This window comes from Glandiceps talaboti, chromosome 11 (genome assembly GCF_964340395.1).
Source record: "Glandiceps talaboti chromosome 11, keGlaTala1.1, whole genome shotgun sequence".
Classification (NCBI taxonomy): domain Eukaryota; kingdom Metazoa; phylum Hemichordata; class Enteropneusta; family Spengelidae; genus Glandiceps; species Glandiceps talaboti.
The window spans coordinates 85,407-103,265 of NC_135559.1; the positions used below are offsets into that span (position 1 = coordinate 85,407).

General features: G+C 35.1%; 1 protein-coding gene across 1 annotated transcript in view; it reads left to right on the forward strand.

The window, feature by feature from the left end:
• LOC144442806 (diacylglycerol kinase delta-like) overlaps nucleotides 1-17,859 on the forward strand; it is a 176,624-nt gene that overhangs the window by 54,251 nt on the left and 104,514 nt on the right. The window contains exons 2-4 of the mRNA XM_078132179.1: nucleotides 1,459-1,506; nucleotides 6,563-6,583; nucleotides 11,252-11,314. Of these exons, the coding sequence (XP_077988305.1) occupies nucleotides 1,459-1,506; nucleotides 6,563-6,583; nucleotides 11,252-11,314 (132 nt within the window). The remainder of the gene's footprint in view (nucleotides 1-1,458; nucleotides 1,507-6,562; nucleotides 6,584-11,251; nucleotides 11,315-17,859) is intronic.

Genomic DNA, 17,859 nt, shown 5'->3' on the forward strand with positions numbered 1-17,859 from the left:
GAAAAGTGAGCTGTGTTCAGATTTCCATTGGTCTAAGGGATTACCTCCTTTGAATTTGATGTTTAGTGAGCTGTGTACAGATTTCTATGATATTGGTCTAAGGGATTACCTCCTTATGAATTTGATGTTTAGTAGTTTGTATGACCAGGACTACTGCTGTGACTTGTGGTATATGGTCCACATAGGAGACCCAATTTGATGTCGTCTTAGCCTATCCTGTAATGTTTTATAGTATTTATAGTCAGCTTGTAATGGTTGACATGTGAGACTTGAACACAGCTATTACTATCACGATCACACTTAATGATCAGATATAACTGTTCTTCTCTATAAATGTTTGTATTAGAAAGTAAGTAGATAGGTCCAACCTTCTCACCCTAAAAATATTTACATTGGAATCTTAGCAATCTGGTAAAGAATTTCTTGACTTGTGGTGTATTTTCTGCAAGATAAAAACAGGTTTTGTAATAAAGTGTGATTTATTTAAAATGTTATAACATCACTATGATGACCTAAAGTTGTGATAAACATACTCGCACAACAGTAAAAACCAATGTAAAAGTTTAATGGGTCAAAGATAAAGGTATCTGTAGGTATTTGTGATATGTGATTAATTTTTTTGCCATCACCATGTCAACCATCACCATCATCACCACCACCACCATCATCATCATCATCATCATCATCATTATCACCACATCATCATTGCCACAGTAATGTCACCATCAACTCCAAAATCTAAACATTTGGTCTGATGGGCAATCTTTCCACAATATTTAATCTAAATTCATCCACAATTTTTAACACAGTCACTTGACAAGTAGGGAAAGTACCCAAATCATTCAACCTGCAATGTTGGACATGAAGTACTCCCAATGATGCACTGCTCCAGAGGGTACTTCCTGCATGGGATAGTTGGAATCTCGTTTCCCCTGACTCTTGTTTGGGGTGGTCTCGTAGGCAGCGCCCCCAGTGGCAAGAGGCTGGGTAACCGAGGCTACATCAAAAGGGGTCTAAAATGGGGTCTGGTGTTGACAGCATTGGCTGCACACCCCTATCAGACTTGGCCTGTGGTAACCCCCCCCCCCTTGTGTGTGTGTGTGTGTGTGTGTGTGTGTGTGTGTGTGTGTGTGTGTGTGTGTGTGTGTGTGTGTGTGTAATCAACTTAAAAGCAAAAACCACCAGACAGGTTGCCTTTGTATTTGGTGGGAATATTACTTAAAACGTGTAGTCAAGATGGACAATTATATGATATTGGAATTTGGAGCTAAGATTTTGAAGTCTTGAAGACAAGGAATAACAAATGTTTTATACTTTTTGAAAAAAAGTTTTCCTGATGCAAGGCAGCAGCAAAATAAATATAGCATATTGCATAAAACAGTGTATTTAGCTATAGGGCAAGAGCGGTGTCTGTTTGTTTGGGTTATCTTATCTCTAAGGCATTTTTTTTTCTTACAGCCATGTATCAAGGAGGGTCATCTCCATAAACAGACACATTCCTTCCAGGTAAGTTTTCTCCTTCGTTTCACAATCATGTCTGATAAACATTTGATGGATTAAATTTTGATTTCAGAAAGCTGGCATGTTGCCAAAAACCTGTCAATTATGTTATAGTAATTATTTCATGTACATAATTTCTTGACCAACTGGTTTCAGGATCAGATTGTGACTGGTATTCAACTTGGTTTTGAATGTAACTATAAGTACATAACTCAATTTTGTCAGAGGTTGCCGACTATAAACTGGTTTTGGATTCTGATTGAGACAGATTGAGTTTTGAGTTTGAGTTCTGCTATATGCTCTGCAGGAAGTACAATATATGTACAAGTAGCAAATATCTTTTAATCTCAAGAAATAAATTTCCCCAAGAATGTATAAACTCAGCTAGTGCCCATTTAATGAGATTTCATGTATATTTTCATTTTGAGTACTAAAAGCTTATAAATTTAACAAAGTCATCCCGTGCCACATTAACTAAGAAGGGGAACTTCTGGAAACTCTAAGACTTAGAGGCAGCTGTCTGACTCAACATTCTGGCATGACGGTATAGAGAAATATAGATTCAGTTTTAACTTTTAATTTTTGTTTTTGTCTAATTTTTTGTGATTTAATCTGGGTACACTGTCATATATGAAAGGTATCATACACAAAATGTATGTCCATGTCCATGGCTGTCCACAAAAATATGACACTTGCCCAGACAGCTATTTGTGTTATCCAAGGACAGAAGTGTAATGTAATCATTTGATAGATATTGTAACATCAGGACAAACGGAAACAACATGGAAAATTAACAGCTAGATGAATTGCTTTCATGTGTGATTCATGTTTATATTGGTAACATCATTGTACATTTGTTTGACTTCACTTCACTATGCAAATATTCATGTGATTTGATACTCTTTGCTGCATGTTTGATATCAAAATACATCAAGTATCAAGTAGCAGGCTACAGATAATTTATGACATGCATGGTCACCTGACATTAAATGTGTGTGCTGGACTACAAAACCTGGAACTTCATTCATTCATTCATTATTTGTTCAATAATTAATTAATTACTTAATTATTAAATTCATTAATTCATTCATTCGTTTGTCATACTTTCATTGATGTCATTCTTTTATTTATGTCATCTCTTATTTGTCATTCTGTCATTCTTTCATTCATTCATTCATTTATTCATTTGTCATTCTTTCATTTATTCATTCATATTTATTGTCATTTCTTGATTCATTTTTGTTTGTTTACTCATTTGTCATTGATTGATTGATTGATTGATTGATTGATTCACTTTTCTTTTATTTATTCCTTCATTCATTTTGTCATTTATTTATTTATTCTTTTATTTATTTGACATTCATTCATTCATTAATTCATTCATTCATTCATTCATTCATTCATTAATTCAGTCAGTCAGTCAGTCAGTCAGTCAGTCAGTCATTAATTCATTCATTCATTTTGACCAGGAGATGTTTCACCCTTATACTATCAGAGGGATTATCAACTGGATGATCATATTTGGGCATTGTTTTACTCTATTGAAGTTCCTACTAGTTGATGTAATTGTTATAGATGATGCCAGCTACTAGGTACAATACAACCACTGGGGCCATAAAACTATTCTTATCAAATCATGAAATGTAATACAAGGCTCTGTAGTTCCAACATACTGGGCCAAGTGCATGTGCCAAGTGTTCTTAATCCAATTCATTTATTTACTTTTCCTGCTTGAAACAAGTTTCACTTGTAAATGCTTTCCAGTCACTGTACATGAAGACTGGCTTTGGAAAACACATCACTGCCAGAATTCTCAAATGAAAATGAATGATAATGGCTAGTTGTGATCATTTGATGTAATATGGCCTAGATAAAAATATTTTGTAGTTCTCATAACAACATCTTTACTTTCAAAGCTTTGTCTCTGTAACCCTAATCTTTATGTATTAAAATTTCTGCAGTATAAAAAGCACAGATGAAAAATTGCAAAATACATGTGGGTATGAGAATAATTGGATATCATAAGCATGTATGCTGCACATGTAGGTCATTCTTTTGAAATTTCACATTGTAATATCGATTACAAGTGACATAAATTTGATATGACTTGAAATGTCATTAAATCACCCAAAAAATCAATCCTACTAAATCAACTTGAAAGAATGTAACAGAATGTCATAAACATTTATTGTTTTATTTAGCCTGATCAGTGAAATATAATGACAGTCATGAAAAAAAGAGTACACCCAGACATAACATTGATTTCTATCAGTACACCCAGACATATCGTTGTTTTCTATCAGTAGACCCAGACATATCTTCTTCTTCTTCTTCTTATACATAACTGCAGGCCACCTTCAACATGTTGAAGATTTTGCCAGTGAGTGCTCAACAAAAGTGAGTGCGCAACAAAAATGTGGATTTTGAAATAAAGCAGTACTGATTCAAAGTAAATAAATAAATGAAATAAAAATAAATACTAAATAAATATTACAGTTTTTGTATTTAGTTGTCCAAGTGTGATGCCACGAGACTTGAAAGCATCAAGTGATCCTACAATTGCAATGTCTGGTGGCAGATTGTTCCATTCTACGATGGTTCTAGGGAAAAATGAATATTTTCTGTAGTCTGTTTTAAATGTTGGTATTTGGTAACTTTTACTGTGCATGTGTCTGGTATATCTTGATGGAGGTTTTAAGATACTGGTCTTTGTTCATAGCAACTGTTCCCGCTGAGATTTTATAGAGCATTGCTAGTCTAGCTTCTTTCCTGCATTGTTCTAGTGATTTCCAATTGTGAGTTTGTATCATGTTGTTAACACTGGAGCAGTTTCTGTATCTGCTAGTAACATACTGGGCAGCACGCCTTGTACTTTTTCTATGTAGATTATATCAGATTGTCTATATGGACCCCAAACAGTGGTGGCATATTCAACCATAGGTTCAACCATAGGTTGAATATATTTCTATCTGTCAGTAGACCCAGACATAACATTGATTTCTATCTGTAGACCCAGATATAACGTTGATTTCTATCAGTAGACCCAGATATAACATTGATTTCTATCTATCAGTAGACCCAGACATAACGTTGATTTCTATCTATCAGTAGACCCAGACATAACATTGATTTCTATCTATCAGTAGACCCAGACATAACATTGATTTCTATCTGTAGACCCAGATATAACATTGATTTCTATCTATCAGTAGACCCAGATATAACATTGATTTCTATCTATCTGTAGACCCAGACATAACATTGATTTCTATCAGTAGACCCAGACAAAACATTGATTTCTATCAGTAGACCCAGACATAACATTGATTTCTATCAGTACACCCAGACAAAACATTGATTTCTATCTGTATCAGTAGACCCAGACATAACATTGATTTCTATCTGTCAGTAGACCCAGATATAACATTGATTTCTATCTATCTGTAGACCCAGACATAACATTGATTTCTATCAGTAGACCCAGACAAAACATTGATTTCTATCAGTAGACCCGGACATAACATTGATTTCTATCAGTACACCCAGACATAACATTGATTTCTATCAGTAGACCCAGACAAAACATTGATTTCTATCAGTAGACCCAGACATAACGTTGATTTCTATCTGTCAGTAGACCCAGACATAACGTTGATTTCTATCTGTAGACCCAGATATAACATTGATTTCTATCAGTACACCCAGATATAACATTGATTTCTATCTATCTGTAGACCCAGACATAACATTGCTTTCTATCAGTAGACCCAGACAAAACATTGATTTCTATCAGTAGACCCAGACATAACATTGATTTTTATCAGTAGACCCAGACATAACATTGATTTCTATCAGTAGACCCAGACATAACATTGATTTCTATCAGTAGACCCAGACATAACATTGATTTCTATCAGTAGACCCAGACAAAAAATTGATTTCTATCTGTAGACCCAGACATAACATTGATTTCTATCAGTAGACCCAGACATAACATTGATTTCTATCAGTAGACCCAGACATAACATTGATTTCTATCTATCAGTAGACCCAGACATAACGTTGATTTTTATCAGTAGACCCAGACATAACGTTGATTTCTATCAGTACACCCAGACATAACATTGATTTCTATCAGTAGACCCAGACATAATGTTGATTTTTATCAGTAGACTCAGACATAACATTGATTTCTATCAGTAGACCCAGACATAACATTGATTTCTATCAGTACACCCAGACATAACATTGATTTCTATCAGTAGACCCAGACATAACGTTGATTTTTATCAGTAGACCCAGACATAACATTGATTTCTATCAGTACACCCAGACATAACATTGATTTCTATCAGTAGACCCAGCCATAACGTTGATTTTTATCAGTAGACCCAGACATAACATTGATTTCTATCAGTAGACCCAGACATAACATTGATTTCTATCAGTAGACCCAGACATAACGTTGATTTCTATCAGTACACCCAGACATAACATTGATTTCTATCAGTAGACCCAGACATAACATTGATTTCTATCAGTACACCCAGACATAACGTTGATTTCTATCAGTAGACCCAGACATAACGTTGATTTTTATCAGTAGACCCAGACATAACATTGATTTCTATCAGTAGACCCAGACATAACGTTCATTTCTATCTATCAGTAGACCCAGACATAACGTTGATTTCTATCTGTCAGTATACCCAGACATAACATTGATTTCTATCTGTCAGTAGACTCGGATGTAAAGTTGATTTTTATGTCTACCCCTATATTGCCATGTTTAAATTTTCTTTTTAGACATTGACCATTGAGCTAGACCTGGATCTTCAGGTTCAGTTACTGAAATTCAGCAATTCCCAGCATTATCGCAGACACTTTGTAGTATTGATTTGTTGCCACCAATTTCTTTTAAATCATATATCCATTCAGTCACATGTAATGGGGGGGGGGGACTATGTCTTCTATGAAGACTTGTTCATGACTGATTCAAGTCATAATGTTGATTTTGAACAATTATTAATTTACTTCTCTTTTTTCTTTCATGTCGCATCAGCTGAACAGAAAAGCTCACAAGGTCAGACATGAATATAATTGATGTATAGAGATGAGGTTGAGGTTGTCATCCTTTGATCTAAACTACCTCTCTGCAATTACCCTACCTATGCAACACTTTCATTTCCACTGGAGTATACATTGCCCATCCACTCTTTTTAATTGAGTTACCCAAAATTTTGTAATTTTGAATTGTATGGAGTTGCCTGTAATACCCATCAATGCCCTTATTTTACCCACAATGCCCTAATTTTAAGTTGATTGAATTTACCTGCAATACCCTAATTTTAAAGTTCATGACATTAACCCAATACTGTTTGACTAAACTTGATAGCATTACCCACAATGCCATTCAACTCCTGTTAATGATATTACCCACAATGCCCTTTCACTCCAGTTTATGACATTAGCCATAATTTATGTTACTCCAGTTGATGGAGTTACCCACAATGCCATGTCATTTGTTCTCATGGACATTCTTGTACCTCCAAATCTGATGAGTCAATTTTTAAATTGTATTAAACATATGATTTATTTGTATATCATATCCTGCACTGTTCAAACTCCAAAAAATTATCTCAATATTTTGTAGATAAATAAGGGGAATACTTTTGTCTGAAATGCTTTTTTAGTCCCCGCCGGACGAAGTCTGGGACGGGGACTTATGGATTGGGTTCCATCCGTCCTTCCATCCGTCCAGAGCCATTTCTTGGAGATGCCTGGACCGATTTTTTTCAAACTTGGTACAGGGGCAACATACTATGGCATACATATGCATGTCAATTTGTTTCATGACACGATCCAATATGGCTGCCTAACAGCCATTTTGTTTGCGAATTTTCCCTGTCCAAAGCCATAACACAGACATGCTTGAACAGTTCTCATTCAAAGTTGGTATTAGGACAGTGTTCTATAACATACATGTGCATATTCATTGTTGTCGTGATACAATCCAATATGGACACCTAGCAGCCATTTTGTTTGCAAATTTTCCATGTCCAAAGCCATAACTCAGACATGCTTGAACAGATCTCAGTCAAAGTTGGCATTAGCACAGTGTTCTATGACATACATGTGCATATCCATTTTCATCGTGATACGATCCAATATGGCTGCCTGGCAGCAATTTTGTTGGCACAGTTTTCATGTCCAAAGCCATAACGCAGACATGCTTGAAAAGCACCCCCCTCCCTCCCTCCCCCAGTTCCTTAAAACCCATTCATAGTGGGGACTATGTCATTCTCAATGACTTGTTTTATGTATTTTTTCTTGATAACTAAAAGTAAAATCTAGTGAAAATAAAGTCCATTTGGAAAGAAAGTATTCCACAGCATATATTTAAATCAGAACTCAAAAATTAAACATTTTGAGAAATAGTGAACATTCTTTGCCATATCCCTGTCACATGTGATCATTTTGCACAGCCCTCCCATTTTTAGCACAACTGAACTGCGGTTCAGTAGTGCTATAGGATAGATAGGCCTGTTGAAATGTCTGTGTGTGTTGTGCAGATGTGTGTGTCTATGTGTCTGTGCATGTGTGTCTGTGTCTGTAAACGACAGTCAAAAACCACCTGACCAATTTTTTGTATTTGGTGAGGAGGGGGCGTGTAGATGGAAAATTGTTTAAGTGAAAATGGTCACATCAAAGATTTGCTTAAACTCCAAAACTACTTAACAGATTGGCCTGAAATTTGGTGGGAATGTTCTTGAGGTGTTTAGTTTGAGAATTGTTCCTGACGATGATCCCCTCAGTGGTATGCAAATTTGGGCTAAAAATGTGTCTTTTTTGTCAAAAGTCTATGATTCCAAAATTACTGAGCAGATGGGGCATACATTTGGTGGGAACGTTCTGAGGGGTGTTTAGATTAACATGTATTCTTGATATGATGATCTCATCAGTGATATGCAAATTTGGGCTAAAATAGTAAAAGTGTGTCTTTTTGGTCAAAAATCTATAATTCCAAAACTGCTGAGCAGATTTGACTGGAATTTGGTGGGAGCATTCTTAGGGGTGTTTAGTTCAAGAATTGTTCATGACGTGATGGATCCCATAAGTAATATGCAAATTAGGGCTGAAATGTGTCTTTTTGATCAAAAATCTGTAATTCCAAAACTACAGAGCAGAATGGGATGAAATTTAGTGGGGATGCATGTAGGGATGTGTACATGAAGATGTACTCACAATATGATCATCCTATCAGCGATATGCAAATTAGGTCTAAAAATCTCAATTTTGGTCCAAAAAAATTTATGTCTTGAAAACTACATGGTGAATGGGGTTGAAACTTGGTAGAGATGTTTCTGGAGGTGTTATCTGCATTTTTGTTCAAACATTTTGACACAGCTGGCCCTAGCATCCATGGCCATGCCCTTAGCAACAGTGAAGTGATAATGCACATTACAAGGATAAAAAGAGAGACAGGTAGGTACGTGATTAAAGAATCAAAAAATGTATGTTAATATGCTTAGCAAAAAGACCACACCCATAACAACAGCCAAATACTGTTATGCTACAACGCCATTGGTGCTACTTTTACATGATTAAATTATTAATAAGCTTGTGTTACTCATTTGACTTTTGACCTTTTCTAAATCTTTGATCTTTCACCTTCCCATTGTTTTGACTTTCCCTTCACTGTTGTGTTGACCCTTGCCTTTTCCACTAGTTTTGACCTTCCAGTGGATCTTCAACTTTCCACTGGTTTTGTGTTGTGTATTATTTATTTTTTTAAAAATGGTGTTTCAGTGTTTGTGATCTTGTAGCATATGTATTAACTCCCTCTTTTCTTATTTCCTTGTAGTTGTTGTAATATTAATATTAAAATGCAACAATAACTTTCAATTGTTGATTGTTTTCCCAACAATAGTAATCTGTATGTTTGAAGGTATTGAAGACCAGTCCAAACAATGACATTTGACTTTCAACTGCAAATTCTGCAAGCTGAAAATTGCAAAACTACCACCTGCCTGACCTTCTGGATAGACTTTGAACAATATCAATTTCAAGGTTTTAGCCTCTTTTATTTCACAACATATTTTTGTAATATCAAAATATGTTTGTATGCTTGCTATTAATATAATGAAATTTCAGTGTCTGAGTCTTTTCATAAATCTGTCGTCAATGTCAGGATATTGACCTGACCTGACTTGTCCAAACCAGAAATTATGACTTCTGTACACCTACCTGCAAAAAAGTAAAGGTTGGAAATCATTAGTACAACTGAACTTAGATTCAGCGTGCTATAGGCATCAAGTTTTGTCTGTGTTTGTATGTATGTATGTATGTATGTATGTATGTATGTATGTATGTATGTATGTATGTATGTATGTATGTGTGTATGTGTGTGTGTGTGTGTGTGTAAGTATGTAAGTACGTACATCATACTTACAGACACACATGTACATATGTATGTGTGTGTGTGTGTGTTTGTATGTATGTGTATGTGCAGATGTGTGTGTGTGCGAACAACTTAAAGTGAGAAACCTCTGGATTGATTGATTTCAAATTTGGTATCCGATCAATGATTTTCCAAGTTAAGTTCAAAAGAATGATTTCCTGTCAAACTAGGTTGTCAGACTTTTACAATTGAAGTATGTTTGTCTCACTGCATGTGTATGTCATTGGCTTTTAGTTGTACGTGTTGCCATTGTTATAATTTTTTTAATTTGATATCATACGAAATGGACACACATTTCTTGTTATCACTGAGAGAGAGAGAGAGAGAGAGAGAGAGAGAGAGAGAGAGAGAGAGAGAGGGGGGGGGGGAGACAGAGAGAGAGGGAGACAGAGAGACAGAGAGACCAAGTCCAAGTGTCCAAGATAATAATGGTTACGTTTTATGTTTGTACATGTATGGTATTCGAGACAAGTTAAATTTCTATGTCACCTGACAATCCAGCAGTTTTCAACTTTAAGTAAACCCAAACTTTTCAACGTGGGTGAGGGGAGACATATGAATGCATTCAACCAACAGCAAACTTGTCCTAGTAGTACTATGAAAGCATTTGCTTTTTATAGTTTCATGACATAACACTAACTTCTGACTAGTAGGTATTGGCTCAGACATTGAACTGTGAAAATAAAAAGTTTAAACTTTTAGATCACTGTATAGATATCTCAGGTTACAGCACTTGCCAGATGACAGTTATATAACTAACTGGTTGCAGTTTTGGAAGTTGCAGATCATAGGTCAATGCCATTCCCAGTCTTTCTATACAATTACAAGAGAGAACTTGTTATTCAAACTTTTTGAAATAAGACAGTGTCACCAAATGTCCAAGATAAAAACACCTTTGTTTTTATGTTTGTATGTTTGTTTAATGATTGATTTACTGTTTGTTTTTGTACTATCAATGAGCAAATGTTTCAATTCAATTTGTGATACCTGATAAGTTTGTTGTTTTAATCCCATTTCACTTCCATTTCCACCTGGTGACCTTGACCCTGTGGTCAAAGGTCAACTGAAATTGTGTATGTTCCTTTCAACTATTTCTCTTGATGTTTTTTATATAATTGATAATGAGTAGTTAAATGTTACATTCTTAATTCAAATATTCATATTGCATGTTGTCTCTTTAAGTTCAAATCACAATAATTTGTGGGTGATTCCTATCACTGGTTCCCTCTTAGTCATTTTGTCAAGACTTGTGAACTTAATCAGATTTATCTGGTTTTGAATTTTTTACAGAGATGGAGGCAAAGATACTTCAAATTAAGAGGCCGAAAACTTTATTATGCCAAAGATGAAAAGGTAAATATGAGAGAGAGAGAGAGAGAGAGAGAGAGAGAGAGAGAGAGAGAGAGAGAGAGAGAGAGAGAGAGAGAGAGAGAGAGAGCGAGAGCGAGAGAGAGAGAGAGAGAGAGAGAGCGAGAGAGAGAGAGAGAGAGAGGGGGGGAGAGGGAGGGAGGGAGGGGAGAGAGAGAGAGAGAGAGAGAGAGAGAGAGAGAGAGAGAGAGAGAGAGAGAGAGAGAGAGAGAGAGAGAGAGAGAGAGAGAGGGGTGATTGGCAAAGAATAAAAATTGACAGTTGAGAAAGATGATAGAGAGAAGAGAGACGGTGAGCTTTAGATGTCTTACACACATCAGACAGAAATGTGACTTAACATATTGCAAACGATGTATACCATTATCAAAGTGTAATGAATATGTAAAGTGAAAGTAAAAGGCTTTTTACCATCATCCATACATTGTACATATAATTCAGAATACTCAAACATGTACATCTTCTTTATTACCTACTTATTAAAGTTTACATTTGTATACAAAATAAAATAATACATGTTTTGTGGTAGGTAAAAGGAGACCAGAAAAATAGTTACTTGCTAATTAAGTCTGTCTCCTTAGACACTGTAAATAGAATGTATAAATAAATACATCACAAAGTGTAAAGAGGGCAGTGAAAAAACTAAATATCTATGAAAATATATATATTGTACATCAACATGAGTTGCAGTATATTCACATCAGGTGAAGAAAATCTTTTAGTGAGTTACGAAAAACATGATCAGCTTTGTTTTTTGTCAACTCATCATATAGTTTGACAATGTGATATTACCCGCTGTTACAATAATATTGTTACGATTTCCATAGAGGCATTACATCTCTTGTGTATCTTTAATTATCGTGGCTTGAATTTTGCTTTTCAAAAACTTCATCCAAATGAGCTAGGGAAATACCATAGTGGAGCTGTATCAAGATATGTAAAGAAATATTGTATTTGAAATGTTTTTAGCAATCATAAAAAACAAAAGAACAGACTTCCCAGAACTGTAGAGGGCAGTATATATAACTTATGGTATCTGTGGATAAAGTTCTAATACCTGTATGTCAAAACTAGTCTACAAATCAGAAGTTAAATTTAGAGTGGTTCCTCTGAAACCAGTGTGTTGGGTTTTTTTTTGCACAACTGAACTGTGTATGTGTGTTTCTGTGTGTGTGTGTGTGTGTGTGTGTGTGTGTGTGTGTGTGTGTACGACTTAAACTCAAAAACTGATAGACAAATTGCCATGATATATATATTTGGTGGGGATATTACTTTTGGTGTCTAGTTGGGAAATTGTTCAAGGCAAAATGATGGGATCTCAGATGTGTGATTTGGGTCAAAACTCTTAAACTTAAAAACTACTTTGCAGATTGGTCTGAAACTTGGTTGGAACGTTCTTAGGGATGTGTAGATTAAGATTTGTTTGTGACATGCTGATTCCATCAGTAATATGCAAATTAGGGGTAAAAATGTGTCTGTTTAGTAAAAATCTGTAATTCCAAAACTATTGAACAGATTGGGCTGAAATTTAATGGGGGATGCATCTGGGGGTGTATAAATGAACAAGACCACACGGATAGCAACAAATGATTGCATATATTGCAAAGATAACAACTGGGACGAATAGACAAGCAAATAAACATTCACAAAATGTATGTAAATGTGCCTAGCTACAAGACCATGCCCATAGCAACAGCCAAATGATATATATTGCAATTTAACATCAGGGATTCATAGACAAGTGAATGAACATTAAAAAATGTATGCAGATATGTGTAGCAACATCAACATCCTCACCCATAGCAACAGCAAAATGTTCGCATATATTGCAAAGATAACAACAGGGCTGGCTAGGCAACTGGATAATCATTCAGCGAATGAACACCTATACCTAGTATGGATCAGCATGTGAGTAAACATTTTTAAATTTCACAAGACTGACAAAGTTTGAATGTACATATAGCCATCAGTCCTATTCATGCTTGGAGTGTGGTTTCTGGCTTTAAAGAACAGCAGTGTCATGTTTCAAAGTAGTCTCGCTACTCTAAGACTCGTGACTATCATCCTAATCTTTGTATGTATGCCAATCGGCTAAGCCATGAGAAGAGAGGGACTGAAGTCCCTCACTTCTCGTGGCTTCGTCACTCAGGGTGCACTTTGTGTGCCGTACAAAGCTAAGGGATGATAGTCACAAGTCTGGCAGTGAGACTAGTCTCATCTCCAAGCAACCATCTTTAGATCTTTAAGGTATCTACCCTTGCAGATTCCATTTCTGATTGAGGTTAGATTATATCTGAAATCACCTTTCAGTGTTACTGATCTGCATTCCCCTACCATAATGTTGATGGCAAACCCTGGTAAGGTAAAGTACCTGGAGATATGTTATGTAGATTAGATTGTATGCACTTCTATTTGCTATAATAAAAACAGTGGGGACCATAGATTTCCATGCCATGCACCATGTACCCAGTAGAATACCCAAGAAACTGGGTTGAATTTTAAAAGGGAACAGCTCTCAAGGAAACACAGGCATTTTCATAAATTTCTGGAGAGTCATTTCATTATTTTACATCACCTACCATGTGCAATTTCTGACAAACACCAATATCAAGTTCTGCCTCATTTTGGGACTTTTGCTGTGGGCCACATTGCCTCAGGAATGGGAGTCACCAGAAGTGCAATAGGTGTACATTGCATTTTCACAATGTTTTCTCTGAAGATAACAAGGAGTCCTGAATAACCAAATAAGTATCAATGGATACCATCCTGTGTTATCTTTGTTGAATATGTAGCCATTAAAGTGTCTATTATTTGAACTCATCCCTGATGTATACAATTGATTTGTTTACCATACTAGTTGAGAAGAGATCCTGCATGGAGGGGTGTAAGTGATCCATGTACAAAGGGATCATGTAGATAGGGCAGAGGAAATTAAGTGTTACTCTGTAAGTAATAAGAAGCTTGGTCATATGATATTGTTCTCTAACAAAGCTAATTATTTCACATTTAATGTCAATTTAATTCTACCTAGACTTGTTCCATTACATAGAGATTGCCATACAATACCGTACAGATGTATAATTACTGATACACATACACCTCATATCTGTAATTTGTTGGGGTATAGTTTACTATAGTACTACTGATTGTAGTGTTACAGTATTTATTTCCAGTGATAGCTGAGCTCTGTATTCAGTCCACAGGTTTACCACAAACTATGTTTTTGCCTAGCCTGGAAGACCTAGTCCTTGTATCCACTTACGTAATATGGGTAGTGAGTGTTACATATGTGACCCAACAAATGGATCTTTCAGACTATGTTTTTGTCAAATTTGGGAACTTAAGAGTTAAAATTTGCATAGATTTCCATACTTGAGCCATAATTTTTGTGAGATAACCAACAACATAGACTTGTGTTATGATATCATGTCAAATGATAACAACAACATAGACTTGTGGTTATGATGCGAAATAATTGCTAGATAAATAAAGCATTTTCTCTGTTTGATATTTCAGGATATTAAACACTCACTTCATTTTTCCTGAAAGCATAAATTGTACAAACTATATTGGTGTCACTCACGTTATTTTGCTGAATAGATGAAATTATTGAAAACAATATCAATATCAAATGCATGGAAATAGCTAACACTAAAAATGGGCAAATTGTCACACTTTTGAACGTTATGTGAAAACACTGTGATATCTTTATATTTTTCCTGAAAATGATTTTATTGAATGATGCCCTCACCCTTTACCTTGAATTTTTCATATGCATCCAACATCTCTGGAATGGCTATTTCATAGAAAACCTGAGAGCCATTACAAAACATAGGAAAAGAATGCTATCTCCACATTCTACCTAACACAATAAATTTGCCGTGGTGATAACATTTTTATTTACAATGTTTTTAAAAAAAAGAAGAATGTTGTAAATCTGATCATAAAATTCATGTAAAAAATTGAGATTCATCATCAAACTAGTACTGGTAAAAACTCAACAATGCAACTTATAATGATGATACACTTGAGAAAACATTGCTATGTCTGTATTTATCTGGGGAACAAAATTTTGCTACGTGATACTAATATACTTACTGTACATAAAGAACAGAGAAGCATCTTCAAATGGGCAGAACAAACTGAAGATAAAATTGTCAAAACACTTCAAATATTGCTATTTGTAAATTCATCCTGATAAAAAAGTATTTCTTTATAGTGAAGTGGTGCAGGCCTGTTGTTTTATTTCTTCTATATGATCTTTTGAGAGATAAAATTCATGTAAAAATAAATTCTTGCTGTTACAATGAAAAATGAAATGAAATGAGTATGAGGCAGTGCTGCCGTAAAGAGGCTAGTAGGTTTATGACGATGAAACCTATAAAGTATTTGTATATACCAGTATTTACTTTATCTAAGGAAAATGTGAATGACATATGAAAAGAACCTTGTCACTTGAAGATGAGTAAGTCATGAAAAAATTGTATGTCACAAGTAATTTTTAGCTGAAAAAAATATTTGGAAACAATATAGTTATACCAGAACTAGCTTGATTTATGCTAAATTCTGAGAAATAATGAAGATATTGCTTATTTGAACAAAATTTGAGAACTGCACCAGAAGCAACCTCATATGTGTAAAAAAAAAAAATAGATGATTTCAGCGATCGGGTAAGAATTTCTGACATCACTCTCAGGTAGCAAACAAACATGTTTTAAATTATATTTTAGCACAACTGAACTGAGGTTCAGTAGTGCTATAGGGATCGCGCGCCCGGTGTCTGTCTATCTGTCTGTCTGTGTGTGTGTGTGTGTGTGTGTGTGTGTGTGTGTGTGTGTGTGTGTGTGTGTGTGTGTGTGTGTGTGTGTGTGTGAATAACTTAAAGTCAAAAACTGATGAACCGATTGCCATGATTTTTGATGGGTCCACTACCTTGGGTGTCTAGTTGGGAAATTGTTCAAATCAAAATGATCTTACCACCGGTTTGTGATTTGGGTCAACAAATGTGATTTTTGGTCAAAAAACTACTGGGCAGATTGGGCTGAAATTTGGGTGAAACATTCTTCAGGGTGTTTTTACTAAGAATTGTTCATGATATGATGGTCTCATCAGTGATATGCAAATTAGGGCGAAAAATAAATGTGTCTTTTTGGTCAAAAATCTATAATTCCAGAGCCACTGAGCAGATTGGGCTGAAATTTAATGGTAATGCATTTAGGGATGATTCCATGAGTGATATGCATATTAGGTGTAAAAATGTTCATTTTTGGTAAAAAACTTGTATCTCAAAAAGAACTTGGTGAGATGTTCCTGAAAGTGTTATTCTGCAGATTTTCTTCAAAACATGTTGACAAAATTGGCCATAGCAACCATGACCACGCCCTTAGCAACAACCAAATGGCAGTATACTTTGGTTAAATAACATCTTCTGTAGGCAACTTCTAAGTGAGTAAACATTTAAAAATGTATGCAAATATCCCTAGCAACCATGACCACGCCCATAGTAACAGCCAAGCGGTCGTGTATTTCACAAAGATAACAACAGGGATTAATAGACAATTGACTAAACATTCAAAAAATGTATGTAAATTTGCCTAGCAACATGACCACGCCCATAGCAACAACCAAATAATCACATATACCACAAAGATAACAAACAGGATTTGGAAAACAAATGAATAAACATTCAAATAATGTATGCAAATGTGCCTAGCAACAAGACCACACCCATAGCAACAGCCAAATGATCACATATATTGTGAAGATAATAGCGGGGATTAATAGACAGTTGAATAAATATTCAAAAAATGTATGTAAATTTGCCTAGCAACAAGACCACACCCATAGCAACAGCCAAATGATCACGTATATCGCAAAGATAGCAACATGGTTGGATAGGCAACTGGATTCAGCAGTGAACACCTATTGTTAACATGGACTAGCATATGGATAAGCATTTTTAAAAACTGTACAGTTGTGCTACAATGCCATTGGCGGTATTTTTAAGTTGTTAGATTTAGGGTTACAATATTATTTTCTCTTTAGACTTTGTAAATGAATCATAAATTTTACAAAGTAATTTGTCATTCATATTGCTTCTTAAATGATTGTTTTGAAATCTAAAATTTCATTTGAATACTTAAATATTTGGATTTAAAATTGCTTCAAATATTACATGTACTTCCTCTGCCTTTTGTACTTATGCAAAATTAGTAATTTGTCATTTGTATTGCTGCTGTAATGATCTAGTTGTAATCTAAAAATAGTGTTTATTGGAAAAAATATGTATACATATAATTGAAAAGGTACTTTTGTAATATGATGGGTTTTAAATTGAAATACTGCAATCTCTATCAATTATTATGATACGCTGTAAGGCAGGATAGCCTATAAAGGATCCAGGTGACTGCCTACAGTATCTCCCAGGGTAGATCTCCCAAATTGTTTTCATTGACGTCAGTATTGCTAATAAAGGCACTTTAATAACTAAACATTGAAACATGGAACATGCATCTCATCAGATAAGAAATACT